Below are 19,883 nucleotides of genomic sequence, written 5' to 3'. Positions count from 1 at the left end.
ATTATAGACCACATCAAATCAAACATTTCATGAAGGTGTGAATTCATTTTACTATTAGGTTGTAATGTGTTCCCAAGGAAGCAGAACTACTGCTCGAAAGTAAAACACTTTGATCTCATGGGTTTAATGCGTAAAATAATCTTTAGTGGCCTCACCTTATTCACTTGTCCTCACACCTTTATTGCTGTTGTGCCTTTGTCTCGTCTTTTTTACGTCATTATTATTTCTTTAAACTTTTATAGCTTTATTATGTAGTGGCTCTTTCATCCACTCTTTTACGGCATCAATGGATTATTGAAGTGACACCTGAAATCCTAAATCCTTCATCTTTTTGATCACCTTTTCTGTACATGTCTTTGTCCCCCTCTCTGTAGATAACCAGAGGCACTTTGAGAAGCAGCGCTGGCCTCCTGTGTGGTTCCTGAAGGAGGAGGACCGCTATCTGCGCTCACAGAAAGAGCGCGAGCGTGAGGAGGAGATCTTACGCAAGCAGCACACCAAACGGGGCTGGTGTTTCTGGAAACATCCGTCCTCCTCTCCCCACGTCTCCTAAATGGTTTCTCCCATACTGTTCTTCATCCTGACCCGGATCATCCTACCCCTGAATAACTAACCCCCTCTGTAACACATACAGAGGATGTGGCTTTGAGTCCTCTAGCAGTGGCGAAATGACTCTCAGTGCTACTACGCCTGAATGTCAGCATGTTTGGGGGAATGTATGTGCCTCTTTATAATTGTGGGTGACTTCATGAGTGCATTTTGGTAAGCTTGTGTGAAAAGTTAGGATTTAACTAAAGGGTATGTGCGTTGATGTGTGAGTGTATGTTTGCGGTTGGAATGATTGAGTAATGCTTCCGAGTTTATGCTTCCCAAACGCCCTGATCTATAAGGGCAGCAGCGTTGCATTGCAGCCCCTTGTCCCCTTCACAAGAGCTCCGCCCCCCCACCAGCACTCACAGTGTCCCAGCCTTTGAGTGATTGGACAGGGACCAAGGGCTCTTTATCTCTCTCAGTCTCCTTCCTTCACATTGACCTTAATGACTATACACATTAACCACTGCTGCTTCTCTCGGGAAGCTTACCTCTGCCTTCACTTCTACGCAGACTGTTAGCTTGCACATGCAGACTGGTGCAAAAGATCCTGCGCTCTAAAACCAGCACTGGAATCCCAGGAACTGACACTTAACAATGTAATTATTATAATTTTGATATTATTTGGTCTTTTTATCTGCACCTTCTTGGACACTTATCAGGGGAAATGACACACACTACTCCCAGGAAGTGAACCTTGATTACCATTGCAACGATGGGACTGTTCATCTGGAGCCTAAGTTTGGTAACCCTAAACCTGTTGGCAATTCGGGATGCTCCAGTCAGAAGGCTTGATCATAGCTATTAGCCTCCAGCCTAGTATTGAAGTGGTCCTTGGTGTCCATCATCCACCCCTGCAACTCCCACCGCCTCCTCCTGCACACCACATGCGCATAAATGAGAAACACAAGCTCTCCTTGGTTGGATTCACCAATCTGCACTTCAGAGACATTCAAAGTGACCACTCTATAGCAATGATGGGAGTAAAGAGGGCTCGCCTTACTCGATGCCTCTGCCATTGAGGAATGATGGATGCAGTATTAAACAAATGTGCGTGTTACGTCCATTGCACCTCAGCCAGCCTGCCTTTACACCGCTACACCACTAGGGGCAGCACTGCTCAGGGCCCCGGCACTAACCTTCACACTAACAGGAGTTTTTGTGCCTGCGCTTGCGTCACTCTAGTTTAAGTTATTCAGTTTAGTATAACTTAAATCCTTGCAGAGTGTTGAGAGAAAGCTAAAGCCCAGTGTTAATAGTGCATTTTAAAAACGGAGTTAATGTGACTATTCATTTTCACGTAATTCTGAAAACCAAAGCTGTGATTGTTTTGATCGTTTTCTTTCTCACTTCCCTCTTTTCTGATTCCCTGCTTCCTATAGGGATGGAGGAGAAAAGAGAAAGTGGCTTGTGGGGGATGGAGGCCGTATGGTATTTGAATCCCTTCTCGTGGTGTTTTCAGCCTGTGGTGTCAGGACAAATGTATAACTGCTGGACATTGCCTTCCATTTCTTTTGCTGGAATTGAAAATGGTGCTTAAGACACAATAAGACAGTGTGCACATGAACAAACACACAAACATTGGATTTTATGTTCACAGTTTAAGCGTCTATCTAGTTGTTTAGTGTTGACCTGCGATTAACGGGCAAAATATTAATGATGGTATTCAACTTTGTCATTGTTTGACCTTACATTTTCTTCTCCAAATGCTAACAGTCTCTAAGAGGTCTAATAGGTTGTTCATTTTAGAATGTGCAGATTTCTCATTTTACATACAGTGGTAACAACTTGAAAGGGTTTTAAATCCTACTGAATTCAAAAACATTGGTGTGTTTGGTTATGCTTCATTGTTAACCAGGAAAATTATATTACCTTAGATTGAATTTGAAATTGTGAGGTTCCTCTCAAAGGATTTGATATATTTCTGCAGATGAAAGCAAATATGATTTTCTTGTTAAGGGTGCTAATTTCTTTGGGATTCATCACTGAATGTGAAAATGAGACTTTGCGGCGGCAAGTTTTCTATTAGCATGTTGTTCTATTTGTGGGTTTGCACCCCTCAGCTTTAGCCAGGCAACGGTAGGAGATAGAGAGATGGTGTTAGACATGTGGTGCGTTCTGACGATCACCATGGGAGGTGTGTTAAAGTCATTGTCAGCTACAGAAATAGAAGTCAGACAGGATCCCACGAGACCCAAGTGAGATTGAGCTGATTCCTTTCAGAAAAGAGTGAAAGTGGTGGAAAAATTGAACAAGTCTCAGCCAGCATTACATGCAACCTACATAATTTGGATTTACTACTGTTTCAAATTCATCCCATTGCAGTGCTTTGGGAATTAAGAAATAAAATAAAATAAAGGCTTGGACAGTTTCTGATTGACTTCCATGGGCACCTTTTAGTTTCTAATAGAAGGGGTGGCTATTAGCTTTGGCTTATTGATGGTTGGTATGACCCATTAAGACTCTTCTTGTGGTCCGTGTGCCTTATAGTTGGACAAAACAAAAATTAGATTGGGATTTTAGCGAGATCTTAGTTTAAACACGCAGACAGGTGCTGCAGTGTTTGACATGATGGATACAGTATACAATGTACACGATAGTTCAAGAGCTGTAAAATGGATGACCGTGTTGCTATATGCACTCTTAGCCATTATAGTTCCTGAGGGGATTTTTGAGCCAACTGGAGCCATGCCTGTGGACAATAGTCAGGCCTGCTGCTGGTTTATATGCAGACAAATGGCCTTAAATGAAACTCTTTGTAGAGTGTAGTACAGTAGGTTTGACTAATCATATAGCCTTGAATAAGCATGTTTTCCAGATTGGTAATAATGTGGATGAACAATGACACCATGGTTGGAAATTTCCACTGTTGATTGAGAGGTAGTGATACAATTGAACTTACAGGTTGATTCCTATACTGTAACTTCAAAACCACTGACTTTGAGAAAACAAAGCTTTTTAATGAGCACTGGCTGGCCTGTGTGCTGGAAAAGTGCTACTACTTTAACATTGTGGTTAATTTGCATGGTGGCCTAACTTTGTCATTATAATGACACTTGGTGTTGGAATGCACTTTCTTCTTTTTTTGTATATGACTATACCTTTCTGTGCTTAGCATGAATTGTTCCTTATGTAAGATTGTTTTTAAACCTGATGATTGTAGCATGATATTTCCACTTAAGTCTTTCAGAATTTCCCACAATTTGCTCAGTGATGAGCTGAAAAACACGACAATGTCCAGCTTCTTTACTTAAGTAGTTGATAACAAACCCCACAGTAGCTGTGGCTTTATGCACAACTCAGTGTTAAGAAATAAACTCAGCACAGCTCAAGGTAGCATCACTAATTATAAAACATGCTGGGACATTTGCTTGAAAAAAGGTAATGCAGAGGATCTGTTGCTGCTGTGCAGCTGTCCCCATTATGCTGTTACTGTATTTACTGCAATCAATTAAGCCTGTTCTTGTGATTTGTAAGATATTGGGTACAGGGCCAAACCTGAAAACCATCATAGCAACATTTAAATTTAAATCATGCTCTGTTATGCAAATATTTTTAAGAATTTCCCAAATGGCTAAAGGCCAAGTGTAATGTCTGGGTTTAGCCTGTATGTATTGACAGATGAATGGGGTAAAACATGATGTATGTTTCTGCTGTTAGACAGATGCATGAGTATATACAGCAGCGTTTCTTAACCTTTGGGTCAGGACCCTATTTCAGGTCACTTGGTATGCATTTGATGTCGTGGGACATTTCTTAAACTAAAATTATATTATTTAATAAATTATCATAATCAGTATAATATTTATTTTTAGAGATGTTAACCTCCAGTTCATGACATCTTAAGAATTCTCTAATAAATATTGTACATTCAAAATGTTGGGATAAAGAGACGGGGTCATGGGCCAGAAAAGGTTAAGAAACCCTGATATACAGAGAGGGAGAAACAGAGATTCTACATTTGAACTTTTAAACCTTGTTGGTTTTATTCAGCCCTCAGTTTATGCTCCACACTGACCCCTACAGGCCAAAGCCACACAGAGAGTGGGAGATAAGGTTTTGGTATTCATCCTGATTGTCTTGTTCTATCCTATCACATCCTTTTTACTGTCACATTCTCCTCATTTATTTTAAGTGGAGCTTTTCTTCCTTCTCCGCAGGCCTGGCCTTCCTTTTTAAATGTCAGGCCTAGTGATTGAGAGAACACCTTGTTTGTAGTCTTTGGTGTGTCCTTTCCTGTGCCTTCAGTGAAATCTCACTCTTTTGGCTCTGTACAGGCTGGCGGCGCTGCACCTGCAGCCTCTTGGGCTCAAAATAAAGTTGATCAAGCCAAGAAATACCCACCTAAGCACAGAAATAAAAGTAGGCAGCTTTCTTTAATGTACATTATCTTAGCACTGGCTATTTGGGTCTTAGTGAAAACTTCCAATTATGACACAGAAATGGAGCTTTACAGCATGGTATTTCATCTATGCTAAAGCTGCGCAACTTAAATCATGAAATGACCAAGAAACCCAGCAAACCAGCAGTTTTAAAATAATGTTTTGCACTCTTTCAGGTGCCTGCACTTTCTATTATGTAGCTTAATACATCATTTTTGATAAGTATGTTAAGTCTTTATATTTACCAGTTTTCTTCATCCAAGTAAAAATATATTATTTCTTTTCCACTTTTGTGTGATATATTTCTCTCTAAGCCAAATGTAATAGTTTACCTTAATGCTTCCACTATTTAGCAGCAATGTATTAAGTTGCAATCCGGCATAACATCAGATGGGGATCATATTTGGACTACTGGTTGGATAAAAGGCAGATATTAGCTGTGACAACTATATATATTATGCTTTAATTATGATAGTTGTTATCCAAAGTACAGTACACTGTTGTCATTTTGAGTCACAGCTGGATTTAACCGTTCACTTTCTAACTGCCACCACACTGTATTGATATACTAAGCTAGTGTATGCTGTATAGGATTGTAAGCACAGAAAGGAGAGAGAGAGTGTTTGTATAGACACACGACATGTGATTAATCCCAGGTCTATATACTGTCATTCTGAAGTGGAACGTGTAAACTGTATGTATTGTTACAAACTTTAGTTTCCATTGACTCGTACATTGAGTTGTATTAACATTTACTGCTTATATAATTGTGTGTATTACAACAACAGGCAAAAGAAAGAACACACCACACTCACAAAACTATTAAGGGCTTTCAAGAAAACATGCAACAATCAGAATGTTTTGCTGCTGTTGCAAAAATGTTTTGGAACTTCAAATTTGTAATATTTTTCAACCACTGTGATTTGTAAAAAATTTAAAAACAAATAAGTTAGAAAAAAGTTGTTTTCCTTTTATGCCATTTCAGTATTTTGATGTTTGACATGGATTTTATTAAACTGTTAATCTTTTGAACTTGTCTGATATTAGTTTTTATTGTGTTTTCTGTATAATGTATTTCTTTCTGATATAAAAGTCTGTTCTTTTCTGGACTTAATGATACTCAATTTCAAGATGCAATTCAATTGCATAATTTAACCTTTATTTAGGGTAAGACCCACAAAACAATATAACACATTAACAATCAACATAAAATCAACTATCAACTCTCATATCCTACATACAGTGTGTTAAAATCCTAAAACAAAAATAAAAACACCAACCATCAATAATCAATTGTAATATTGACAAGGAATAACTATTTAAAGCATTCACAGAACTCACCATCACCTTTATTCATTAAGGAGGAAATGTGAAATGATAAAAGTAAATACAAAATAAAACTAAGGCAAGTTACGGTACAAGTGATGATGGATTTTTGGCGAAACTATATTGCAGTAAGTGTCTCTTTTAACAGTTCAACATATCAACGGAAAGCAGGACACAGTATAGATCCCCCTCCTGAACCCAAAGTCTCCCACAATGCATGCAAACTTACACATTTGATGCAACTCTGCCACCTAGTGGAAAGAAACTGTACTATGATTCATATAATACATTTTTTTTTGGGAATAGATTCAAAACCTATTCTATTTGTTTTGTGTATGTATTGCCACCCAGGGTACAGCAGTTCAAGGTCTTCTGGCAGCCTCTCTACGATAAGCAGGGGATTCTTTGAATGATTTACAATACCCAGAGGTTTAGGCCCTCTGAGATGCCCAAAAGAAGATCATTGATGGTAAATGTTTTACTTCACAAGAGTTACCTGAATTAATTCATGTTGAGGTGTACATGGATATACGCATGTACATCATCATGCTTTATTGATTGATCTTGATTGTAATTCAAATACAATTAGGATAAACATGTGAAACACCACAATCATCTTCTATCTTATCATCAATGCCTTATTTTCTCAGTAGTCATTTTAAAAGATGTCCTCGAAATATTCTAGGAATTGCACTGTTTTAAATGTTTATACTTTGATTTTATTTTGACATTTTCTTGAAAACGGAATCAGATTGAATCAGCAACTCTCATGCAGGGGTTCCTTCAGCACATGCATCATCAAGATCAACATGCTGTGAGCAGAGACTTTTAATAGAGCAAATCTGGTGAGGGATCCCAGAAAGCCACAGAAACATGGGGGAGTGGGCCGGGTGTTCCCATGGTGATGTTTAGTGATGTGGCTGATGATGAGAAACTTGATGAGGTAAGATGGCGGTTGTGGGAAATTGAACATGTGTGTCCATATGCCATCATAACACATGTGTTTGCATGTGTGTTACAAGACTTCTGGGAAAACACAGCAGTAGACCTGCATTAATACGCCTTAACAACCAATGACGTACACCAGTTCCCTCTTACTCTAGTAAATTGAGATATTTACTAGAGGGTGTTCTACAGCGGAGACCTCAGCATCATCCATGGTCACGAGCATCGGTTTGAACACTGATTACAGACCTTTATGCTGGGTCAGCTGTTTGATCTGTAAGCTGTGTTCAAGTTTCCCAACAACCTTGCCCCTCCTCTCGCACTGCAGCATCGGAGAACACAGTTTAAGATTCACAGACACGTGCTGACATCACAACATCTGGCTCTCATTTAGCAGGGCTCCCCTGGGAGTAGATAAGAAGATCTGAATCTGAGAGAAAAAGAGAAAACACTATCCAACAGTCCAGATTGTGAATGTGTTAGCATCTTCATTGACCATACAGATACGATAGAAGCTAAAAATAGATGAATCTTCGACGATGCTTGAGAAAGAATATGATGATTTAAATATAATACAGGATGTTTGATTTTGGACAGCACTTTTTTATGTTCACAGTCTTAGCTGATCAAGGGTAGGATTGTATTTGAGCAGAGCTTCAAAGTTTCCATGGCCACAATCATAAACCTTACACACATACAAAATCACACACATTTCGTGGACATTTTATAAAAAAAGTGGACCAAACTTAGAAATGAGGTCAGTGGGTTAAGGAGTGACCGACACATTCCTTCCTCTATTTTACCGTCCTTTAAGTGTCATCTAATCTCATCTGCTTGTTGTTGGTCCAGACCTCCCGAAGCTCTGCTCCATAGACAAAACTGTCTGCCCCCCCCAGCACGCACACACCTCTAAATCAAGGCCTCTCAGAGCAAAGTTTATGAATACCTTATCATCCTGACACCACGGTCTAATTTAAGGCCTGTTTCGTATAGGAGGCGGACATGGAGTTCCTTTTTTAACAAAGATTTGTGGTCTCTTTCTTTTTCTGCATAACCCTGCCATTTGCTTATGCTTGTCATATTTCACTTTAGCAAGGCAACCTCAAAGACTTGAGGCGGTAAAAAGCTTATGTTTATTAAGTTTGAAACAGTTAAGGTGAGAATGAAGCAGAATGCTGTTTTCTCAGAACCATTGTTTGTGTTTACAAAGAAAGTGCACAAACACACACACACACACACACACACACACACACACACACACACACACACACACACACACACACACACACACACACACACACACACACACACACACACACACACACACACACACACACACACACACACACACACACACACACACACACACACACACACACACACACACTGAGGCTCAAGGGGAAGATATCTCAAGTGTGTGAAGGCGCATAGCTGAGCAGTGATCTCACCTGGCACCCGATGAGAAGACACCCAAATTCAAAGAAAATGTGCAGACCTCTCTCTCTCTTTCTCACACGCACACATGCACACACTCTCACATAAAAGTGCATCTATGGCCATGTATTAGTGCATTGTGTCTTTTCCCCCCCTCTTTCCAACAAGTATCTTTGTTTCCAACTTTGCCACATATCTCTGATGCTTCTATTTCTTGTATCACGCCGGTCTGATCTAAATCGTTTTTTTAAATCCAAGTCATCTGCTGGTACGTTTGTGAGTTCAGCTATCAGATAAATGTTCACAAAACACTAGTGACACACTCCTACTCACTTGTATCATTGCCACTTGAGAGCCTCACCAACATCCATAGTTTTGAAAGATTTGTCAGGCTAGTCGAACACTTTTTACTCAGTAACAACATCACATAGCAAACATACATTTTCTGTCCTGAGCTTGACCCTAAAAATCTGCCATAACAAATATTTACTTCCTAAAACAGAGCTTTATTTATTATCTATTTAAAGTAATTCAAAAAAACAGGAAGGCAGAACAAATGTACTGTGTAATAAAACATAAAATAGTTACTATAATGCTAAGGCGGCAGGTTTACACAGGCGACATTGCTTGATGGTCTCCATGGGATGAAAACATAGTATATGCAGCACGGTCTGACTTGTTTGAAATACAACTGGCACATAAGGTACTCAAAGGTCAGGACACATTCCAGCTGTTCATGCTGTAAAACAGTAAATTCACAAGACGATGGGTTAATGTCATAGGAAAGGCTATATTTATGACAACTTGAACAGAAGATTACAACTGTTCATACACGCAAATATGAAAGCACATGCTCACACATAACGAGTAGGTCAATTCTGGCCTTTCATGCAGAGAGGAGAAGTGGAGAACATGTTATTAGAGAAGTATTGGACAACAAGGGGACAAAGCTCAAGCTGTGACCCCTCAACCCAAACAGATCTCTGACCTTTTGACCCCACCCATCAGGCCTGAGCACACATAAACCTGCCATGCAAGCCACGGCACATGGAAAACAAGATTTGAACCAATCCATGCCTAAGTGGTTAGTTCAGAGGTAAAAAGTTATTTTGTATGGTGAAATGGAGGCCAAATATGGATAGCGATAATTTGTTGTATGATATGTAATGCCAAGCATCATTAGAGCAACAGTCACATGTAATATAACTTGTTCAACAACTCAATGAATTGTCTCAGGGACTTGCTGATGAGTGGAGATTTAAAAGTGGTCTTAGAGACGGTGGGAGGATGTTGCGTGTGACTGGACCACTCAACACTTTGTCACCCACACTCTGTTTAGACTATGTCAGGAAGGCAGGAAGCTGAACAAAAAGGCTGTGACAATTAGAGGAGTTTCAGTAAATAAGGAGAAAATCCCCACTAGCACACACAACACACACACACAAACATCTCCAAATCCCCATTGGACATACAATCATTCCCACATTTAGACCCCATCTCCAACAACAGCTGCCACCGCACCCCAGCAAAGGAAATGCCAAAGTCCTCTGAAGTGGAGCATAACAGCATTGCAGTTCACATCCACTGTGAAGAGCTAAGAGGCTGGAAGGGCAGGAGAGCCTCTAATAGCAGGAAGTTGTAAGAATAATAGCGGCATGGGGATGTCATGCCCCCTGTCCCTTTGGCATGCAAGCTTTGGCCCAAACACAAGAATCTGTGTGCTTGCTTACACAGCTAGTGTAACATTTTTCACACAACTTACATTATAAGAGTTTACCAGACGTGAGCTCAAAGGAAAAAAATGTTTACTTTTCCAAACAAAATAAGTTTGGCTTTACAGTTGAACAACATTGTGCCAGAGTTGTGTCACAATTTTTACTTTTTTGAAAAATAACGTTACTTTTATTGTGTTTTGTAACACCAAAGATATTCTTTATTTCACAGATGCTACCCTTCTCTAATTTATGTTTAAAAAATGCTTTGTATTTGCAGTCTATAATATTTTCCCGGACTCATCATTAAGAAACTGTTATAATCTTAAAGATGAATAATGTACCAAAGGGAGGTGACTACAAAGAAATGGAAACTCTTTGCCATAAAAGGAAATAGTTATTTTCACAAGAGATAGTGCCGGGTGATTGAGTAAATCCAATATTGACCAGAGGATTACTCATGAGCCACTGTGAACTGTTTTCAGATCAAATTGTAGCAATACAAAACATGGCATTGTGTTTTAAATGTTAGGAAAAGAGATCCGAAATCAAATGTCATTAAGCCAAATAAAGCCAGAGTCTGACACACCAGATATCTGTCCTGGATTATCTAAAAATGGCTGTTAAGTAAATTACAGAGCTCAGGGACATTCCCATAATCCAAGACCTTAAACCCCCATGCCACTGACCCACAGTCCAACATCAGTGTCAGTGTACATGTGCAAGTATGTGTGTGTGTGTGTGTGTGTGTGTGTGTGTGTGTGTGTGTGTGTGTGTGTGTGTGTGTGTGTGTATGTGTGTGTGTGTGTGTGTGTGTGTGTGTGTGTGTGTGTGTGTGAAACAGCCCTGTTTTTATGTGCAGCCTGCTTCAGACTCAGTTCCCATGAAATTGTTCCTTCTCTGGCTGGTTCAGAGATTGTCCTGCACTGTAAATGGCTTGTCTGGAGTCTGCCAAGGGCCAGTGGGGGCCAATTCAAAGGTAAAAGGAGACAAAAGAGACTGACAGATCCTAAGCTGTTGCTCTGTCCCTGTAGCCTAACACACATCAGCAAATAACATTGTGTTTTGACCAGGCACGGGCACACAAAGTGGGCTTGAGCCCCTGCCCTTTTTCTTCCTCCAGAGAAAGTGCCCTTTTCCCCCCCTTTTTTATTTTCTTTATAAATGAATATATATCTACTGCTGTTTGCGCACAGTTTCCCTTTCCAAAAATATATTGATTGAATACAAAATATCAGGCAATTTATCATGGGCATACAGGCTAATGTACTTTAAGGGGAGACACTTAAAGTGAATACAGTAAAATGTGTCTCTAATAACGTCATCACAATCGCCACATTGATATGCAAATTAGGAGTTAACTAGGCCTAATTCAAATGCGCTAATTTGCATGCAGTTACCAAGGCATTGCAGGTGAAAAGGATCAAACTAAAAAACACATCACCTCACAACTTCCCCAGATAGTTACTTACGTCAAGTCAGTATTTTCACCGGAAATGTTATGTTTAAATGCAGATTAGCTTTAAATCTATAGATGAATTCAGACATGGTAGTAAAACGAACACAATTTATATGTGTTTCTTGGCAGTTTTATTTCCATTAGAGTGAAAGAAAATATGGAAGCAAAATAGACCAAAATAACAAGTACTGTATAGGCTACATGAAAAAACGATCTTTTTGCCTGTAATGTCTTAAACAGTAACTTCATAATTTTGATTGTTGGCTGCTCATTTAATAACTATTAATTTTACTAGTTTGTTGTCTGCTCTTGTGCATTGTGAATACTAAATAAGACCATTGTCTCTGTGTTAGCTGATTATTTTTGTAGAATTCTGCTGAGTATTAAACAATTACGTGAGTTTGAGGGTATTAAAATAAATTGGTCAGTAAGTCAGAGATGTGCAACTATATTTAACTTTTTGTTTTAAAACATTTTTTTATAAATGATTATGGGAAGTGCCCTTTTTCTCACTTGAGCACCCGCCCCCCAAAATGTCTGTGCACGTCCCTGGTTTTGACTCAATCAAAAGCTCAGCCTTTAGAGTAGTTGGAAAAATAACCATAACTATAATTAGCAAAAAGTAAAATAATATTTTAATCAAATGTTTTTTGGGTGATAGAACACCAGAGTTTATTAAGTGAATATCAAGATAAGCAGGATGCATGAGACAGTTATGATCTGTACGTTTTGCTGAGCAATTGCGTTTCCCTGCAAATGACCCAGCTAGTGAAGTCATTATGCTTTCCACTCTCTCAACGGGAGGTGGGGCTTTATAGTGAAAACGTATTCCACCCCTTGCACAAAGACCAGTGTGCAGTCACAGTCTCCTCCACGCTGTGAGTGCGCAGCGTCTGCACAGATCGCTCCAAACTGGAACTTAAACTCACTTTGCATGAACCTGCACAACTTTTCTGCTGTTTTCTCGGCTGTGAACGACCCTCGGTGTTCCGCTGTGGCTGTTTTTAATCAGATATTACGACCCGAAAACCGTCGGGACAAGTGAAGATAGAAGCAGCGGGAGTGGTCTGGAAACTTTTGCCATCATGAGCAAGCAGACGGTCAACCTTGATACCTACAGCCTGTCGTTGCTCACGGCCAAAGAGGACATCCTCAACCCCCGTTCCTCCGCCAACTGGTAAAACATAACAACTAAATTATTTCTGCCTGCCATACCAGAATGCTATTTGCATGCATCTTGATTTATAAGATTTATAGCCAACTGTATGCGTCATTATAATGGGAAATTAGGATTCAGTAACTTTAATAAAACTCTCATGTTCTCCATCTTGTTTTACTGAGTGAGTAGTAGCATTTTAAGCAGGTTCGCTGTTGCGTAAACAGAGTCTTGATTACAATTAATCCAATGAGGGAGACGAAGGTGGCCATGCAGGGACAGCACGCAACCTGGACTTTCTTTACAAGTACAGTAATGACAGATGCATGCACTGGGGTTAAGACTCCCCCATCCACTCGGAGAGCTGGTGTGTGAGGTGTGGATTGCCGTAGATTACGCACGCCAGGCGGCTGGTGGTGTGGCTCAGAGCGCAGCACCTGGCCGGCGGCTTGCAGTCCAATGGGTCGTGCTCTCCATGACTTTGCTATTCTCCCCCAGGAGCTGTGAGGCTTCATTCTTTGTGCTGAGGATCATGTTTCCGCTGATGTGCTGATCTCTGACAGGAGTTGTCTTTCAGGGAGAGGCTCTTTACATTTGACAGACAACATAGTACACTATGCATGCATGCATGAGTACCATCCACATAATAATAATTGCAATTTTGAGCAACTACTGAAATGTGAATTGGTAAAGGTTATGAATGAAAACAATATTAAGAATAACCATTATTCAGACTACAATCTGAGTATAAACAACACAAAAAATAGCTAACTGTTTCAACGACTATGATTGGTAGACATGGAAACCTGAAATGTTTCATTCATTTTGCTCTGGCATAATGTGAGACCACGTCCTGCTGTTACCCTATCACCTGACACCTATCCATCTTTCCAAACATTACCAGTCTCCCTGTCTCATCTCCTTTCTTCATTTTTTCTCCTCTAGTGTGTGGGGTATTCATCTCCAGCTATAGACATGATGTCATTGGCTATTCTCTGCTAGCACAGAGAGAATAAGTTATACAATGACCCCGCACTTTCCATGCATCTACTACACTTGATGTGGAAGAGGACTGATTCTGTCCAGCTCAGTTTCATCTTCCTCTGCTTCATATATCTCACTGCCACAGGGTTTTAAAGCCCAAAATCTTCCTACCTTCTTCCTTTTTTCATGACGTCATGCAGGCTTGAGTAAATAGTACTCAGAACACTATGGGTTAACTTTTGACAAGTTTAAATTGGGGTGGAAATAAGTTCCCCATCCAGGCAGAACATGCTTAGTTTCCATTCTTTCTTGCATTTGGAAAATGTTAAAAAGTTTCCATGTTCAGTATCACTATGGAGGTTTTGTCCCATTGCAACATCTCATATTGATACTTCACTGATCCAGCAGTTTCTCATTGGAGAGCATTTCCCTAAAGTTTCAGGGAACAACAGATCTGCATTGTGTCTTTGCCAACCCACAGCCTGTGAAACACATTGACACAATACACACAAACAAAAACACGTACATGTGCTTCTATCCACCACAAGCACGTGTTTGGTTTAGCTTACAAGAGAATAAAAAGAAAAGACGGAGAGAAATCCCCCAACATTTACTCCGCCCACTTTAGAGGGTGAAATAGCTCTGCTGGGACTGAATAGAGAAGTGGGGGGACATGATGATGTCATGATTCCCACCGTCAAACCCCCGAAACAGACAACAACCAGGAGTGTGTTTGTCTGAGTGAAGGGAGTCTTTCTACATGCATGTGAGTTTGCATGGGCAAATATGTGTCTGTGAATGTGTAAATGCATCCTGCCGAGACTATTAAAGAGAGTCAAAGGCGTAGAGAAGTTTGCATGGAGAGGGGTGGGAGTCTTGTTTTGTTGAATGATCCCGCCCCCACTGTGTGGCCTTGAGGTCCCTGTGTGTATTATCTAATGACCTTGTGTCTTGAATGGGAAACAGACCCATTGTGGGGGAGACTATGATGAAAAGAGGAGCAATTTCAATGCATCCTTCATTCAAACCTCTCTGCTCAACATACAGCCTTGGAGGTCTCTCCTCAGACTTCCAGACCATGGAGGACTACAAAGTGTCTCACTCGTAGGCTGGAAATGTGCACTGTCTGCATGTGTTTTGTGTTAGTGTGTGCTTTGAGACACAGAAAGAAAGAGAAACATGTCCCCGAAAACATTGTCTAATAACTCAACAGGAAATACTTTTTATTCTCAGCTGTAGAAATTATGATTTAGGTCCAGTTTACACCAAAATAAATAGCTCAAACTAGCACTTTAGTGGCAACGGACACACAAATGTTTGTAGTTTGTAAAAAACTACCCTGACATCTTTCATATAAACATTTCCTTTTCGTTTTGAATGAAAGGAAGTTGTGTAAAACTCAATTCAATAAAATATTTCAGTGAGCTGTTGTACACAGTTTCGTAATAGCCAATAAGACCAAAGCTACATGCTCCACCGGATGTGTCCTCCTGCCAAGTATCAAATATAGTGCAGCACCAACTTAGCGAAGCATGATAAAGAGGGGGAGAATCAGTTTGGGGTATGTTTACAGCATTGTTTCAGCCTTGCAAAGCATATCAGATGTGAATTTATATTGAGTTGTGGAGCAATTTGACCTTTTTTGACTTGGGTGTGTGCTGTATCCAGACATCTTTGGGACTTTGAACACACCTTTTTCATAAACCCTTTTTCTTGCTGTCCACACTTTGATAATGTGTGCTGTAAGTGTTTCATTATGTTCTCTTGCAGGAATTATACAGTCAGCAGTGGGTGACACATAAAGTAAATATCAGATTTCATTGTAGTAACTAGGGATGTCCCGATCACCTTTTTTTGCTCCCGATCCGATTCCGATCATTTGATTTTGACAATCTGCCGATACCGATTTTTCCCGATCCGATCTTTATGCAATGCATTAAGAGGAAAAAAAAGGTAACAGATAACGGCTGGTCATCCAACGCGATGAATTCAGCTATCTTGGCTGTTCTGGGGTAGTTTCTCTTTCCTTTTAAAAGTCTCTGAAAGTGTCGGTTGTTTCAGTGCCGTTACCTGAGTGGCCGCTGTGTACTCGTCGTGTTGTTGTTGGTGGTGTTTGTATTAGATTGGTCATGTTGAACGTAGCTCTGTTCTTTCCACCACGCGGAACCTCCGCCTTGCAAACATTGCATCTGGCTGTTACACTGCCTTCGCTTTCAATTTTATAATACTTCCAAACTCCTGACATTTTCTCTGTCCCGACTCCCGAGTCACCAGCTGAACGTAGCCTCTTGTTAGCTTACTGCTACTATTAGACACTGCGCCCACTCTGTTGCCAGATTTGAGAGAAATAAGCAACCAGGTCTATGAAAACAAGCCCAAAAGAAGCAACACATACATGATGTTGTGTAATTTTAACCCAAAACTAAGGCCTCAGGATGACTTTAAGACGTGAACATGGTCATTTTTGTTTTGTAACATTAAATAAAATGTATAAAAATATTTTATAAAAAAAAAAAAAAAAAAAAAAAAAAATTCCGATCCCCGATTTTTTTTCTCCCGATCCCCGATCACGTGAAAATCACGTGATCGGCTCCGATCCCCGATCACGTGATCGGATCGGGACATCCCTAGTAGTAACTGAGTCATTCAGTTTAGACAGAGTATTAAGAGACCAGTCAATCTTGTCTTCATTCAGTCCAAGTTAAAGTCTACTTCTGTTTGAATGAAATGTTCTGTAGCCATATTTAATAAAGAAAACAGGGTACTTACATTGCACATTAGATTATCAAAGGTTGTCATATAAGTCTTACTAGATTGTTGAAAGAGAGAATACAATTTATATATATTTATATAATAGTAGTTACTAGCCCAGGTTTAATTTTAACAGGTAAAGACAGTTCTTCATTGATTTGAAAGTGTAATTGCTTTCATAAATGTTAGGAAGAAATAGATGTTGGAGGTTAAGAATTGTTTGTGATGGTCGTTACTAAGTAACATAAATGCCTAAAAGGTATTATTTAGAAAAATAAATTCACCTCTGACAACTTAATTTCAGAAACACTGTATTTCCAAATTGTTGTTCTTTTGCAGCTGTTCCAAAAATAATCTTAGAGTATAATATAACATATAATTTAGCCCTCTGAATTCATAAATTATCTGGCTATAGATATTTCTTTTTAATTTGTACATTCACTGATCTTTTTTTTTTTTAATGTTGTGTCTTAGGGAAACCTAAGTAATGACTCTTACCCAATTTCATTGAAGAAGCAACACAATATCCTCTCCTTTCCAGGCGCCTGATATATTTTGAAAGCACCATCCCTTTGATAAATGGAGGTGCCTTTATTTCAGCGTCGGCCCGGGGTGTTTGTGCTGCTGCTACTTGCCAAAATGTCCACAGGCTCATGCATGATTTACCAAGACCTAAAGAGTTCCTGGGTCTAAAGTTACGCGCTACAAGGGAATACACCTGTGGTTGTGGGGAGAGGACAGGAGGGAGGAAAGTACGCAAGCTGTCATTGTGTGTGGATGCACATGCTTAGTCTTTCTGCTTGTGTATAGGTGAGGTACACACAGTATTGTTGGGCCTATTAGTTGACACTAGAATGTTATTGTACATTGAAACTGTATTATTTTCTTATGGGCTTATTGATTTTGTTGTATTTGATTAACCTGTCATCTTATTATATGATCTCATATACAGTATGATCATGTGCAATGCAACTATTATATTTAGTAGGTTCATTTATGGTCAAGCTCACTCAGGCAGTTAGGGCAGCTCAGGGGTCCTACAGGTGAGACGCAGAACGGGGCAGAGGCATCAGTAATTAGACCAAGCCGAAATTATCCAGCTACGTTGCAGTGAGGTGCTTGTCTTTCTGTAATTCCAGGTAAGCAAAGATGTATAAAACTAGTGACACAGATGTGCAATGAGCAAGTAAGTGTAATGAATGAGCGGTAATGCTGATTTGAGATTTAAATCTGAATTTTTTTCGTCTATCTACCAGTTGAGAGTGTCCAACAGTGGTCCACCTGTATGGATGAGTAGTGTAACCACGTATGTATTTTTGCTAAATACTGTCAGTCATTGGGTTTTTCGGGTTAAATTACACGTGGACATGATATTTGAATGTTTATGCAAGTTTAAAAGTGTAAGGCTACATGAATGTTGATACAGGCTTCATTAATTAGACCTAGCCGACAGCGTTGCACTGATGTGATGGCGTTTCTGTATTTCCAGAACGAAACAAAGTAACACATGCACATCAGGAAATCATGTTATGTGCAACATGTGTACAGTATTGAATACAGATGGAATTTGTGTCAGTTATCTTGTTTGTAAAGATAAACAACCATTATCATCACACTGTTATCAAGCAGTAACTCACTGTCTGAACTTCCCTGCACTTGGTTCTGCTTTTTGTTCAGTTCCCTAATTATCCACAAACACTGTCAAAAAGACGCTCAATGGCCTATCAAGGCTAGCTGTCGAAACATGAGCTGTTGTGTAAACCTTATCTAGCTTTGTAAAGGTTATCATAGCTTTCTGAGTTGAAGAAAATTCTTCTGATCACCTGACTGTGGAATCAGACGAAAAACAAGCAGTCTGGTTGGTTTCCTTTGGCTGTCAGGATAAGGCTTCAAAGGCTGCACGCTGTGTTGTTGTCAAGCTGAAAGAAAAACAGTACGTTTGATCGATCCTTGATATAAATAGAAATATCTGTACATATGAAGTCAAAGGTTAGTTACAATGCCTCTCTCACTAAATCTCTGTCTCTGTGTCTGACATAGATCTGCCATGGTTCCAAAAAGGCATTCATCCTATTGCTTATTGTGAGAGAACAGCAACACAAACACATGGTTTGATGTATGTTAGTTGAAATATTTATTGGGCCTTAAAATCCCAAAATGGGACTGCTTTTCACAAAGCCAAACTGTACAGGAACTTGGCCGAAACTTGGCTTTTATTCTTGCTTGACACTAGGGCACTTGAAATCCAACTACTCCTGACCATAGTGGTAAGCCATTCAAGGCAATACAATGCGGACAGAAATAAAGCACTTTTTCGTGTCCCATCAGATCACAGACATATCCTTGTTACATAAATGTTTAAAAAAATGCATTTGCACAGAGCTAACAGTTTACATTTGAAAGATTCAAGGTTTGCGCCTGACAACAGCCCAGTGTAGCTTTTGCTTTCTGCAAAGGGTGCCCTCAGCATACAGTAGCTGCTTGTGTGATCCTGTCTGTGGGTGGCATGTGGAAGATGATAGCAATGATGGCTATAATGGCTGTTGTATCTATTTACATGGACTTAGAGAAAAGCTCCAACAGTAATCACTAAACAACTGCTTACTACTCCTTTAAACATTGTTTAGGTTCATTGGGAAGATGAAGCTGCAGTGTAATAGTAGGTCTCATGCACGAGGAGACATGACTTTAGAAGCTGATATTGTATGTGTTTATTGTGTGTGTGTTTCTAAATGTTTGGGTTCTGTAGCATTCAAACTGTTGGTTGCAAGACCACAAATTGAAACTGTGTTGCAGTGTGACTTGTAGTTGCCCCATAGAAGTAACACAGTGTATGTAATTAATGTTTCATGACTTAGTGGCACTGCAGTTGTCACTGTTATTATTATTTATGTACATTTTCTATCGTTAAAAACATAACTTCAAGATAAACACAAAATAGCTTCTACCTTGAATAACTAATGGTATCCAGGAGGTTTAGCATCCCTGGTTTTGCTATAATAAACGTTTTATGTAAAGATGCCTGTGAACAATAACGCACAAAGTATTTTGTGTCGTCCCAACATCTGACCTTTCTATGAAATACTCCTTTTGTTTGTTCAAGTTTCTCAGAACCGTTGACCTTAATTCAGATGCCCTCTGCA

At 39.7% G+C, this 19,883-nt stretch overlaps 2 protein-coding genes across 4 annotated transcripts in view; both read left to right on the top strand.

Moving 5' to 3' along the window:
• Positions 1 to 6,005, top strand: part of rhobtb4 (Rho related BTB domain containing 4) — a 39,136-nt gene extending 33,131 nt beyond the window's left edge. For all 3 annotated transcript variants that reach the window (XM_034117784.1, XM_034117785.1, XM_034117783.1), the window contains one exon: positions 375 to 6,005. In XM_034117784.1, coding sequence (XP_033973675.1) covers positions 375 to 553 — 179 coding nt within the window. In that variant the 3' untranslated portion in view covers positions 554 to 6,005. The remainder of the gene's footprint in view (positions 1 to 374) is intronic.
• Positions 6,006 to 12,711: 6,706 nt separating this feature from the next.
• The window catches only part of si:dkey-40c11.2 (drebrin), a 31,993-nt gene continuing 24,821 nt past the window's right edge, over positions 12,712 to 19,883 (top strand). The window contains exon 1 of the mRNA XM_034118470.1: positions 12,712 to 13,026. Within this exon, the coding sequence (XP_033974361.1) occupies positions 12,935 to 13,026 (92 nt within the window). The 5' untranslated portion in view covers positions 12,712 to 12,934. The remainder of the gene's footprint in view (positions 13,027 to 19,883) is intronic.

The sequence above is a fragment of the Trematomus bernacchii genome, unplaced genomic scaffold (genome assembly GCF_902827165.1).
Source record: "Trematomus bernacchii unplaced genomic scaffold, fTreBer1.1, whole genome shotgun sequence".
In the NCBI taxonomy this organism is placed as follows: Eukaryota; Metazoa; Chordata; class Actinopteri; order Perciformes; family Nototheniidae; genus Trematomus; species Trematomus bernacchii.
The sequence above is the reverse complement of the archived record's forward strand: the minus strand, read 5'-3'. Positions and strand labels throughout refer to the sequence as shown.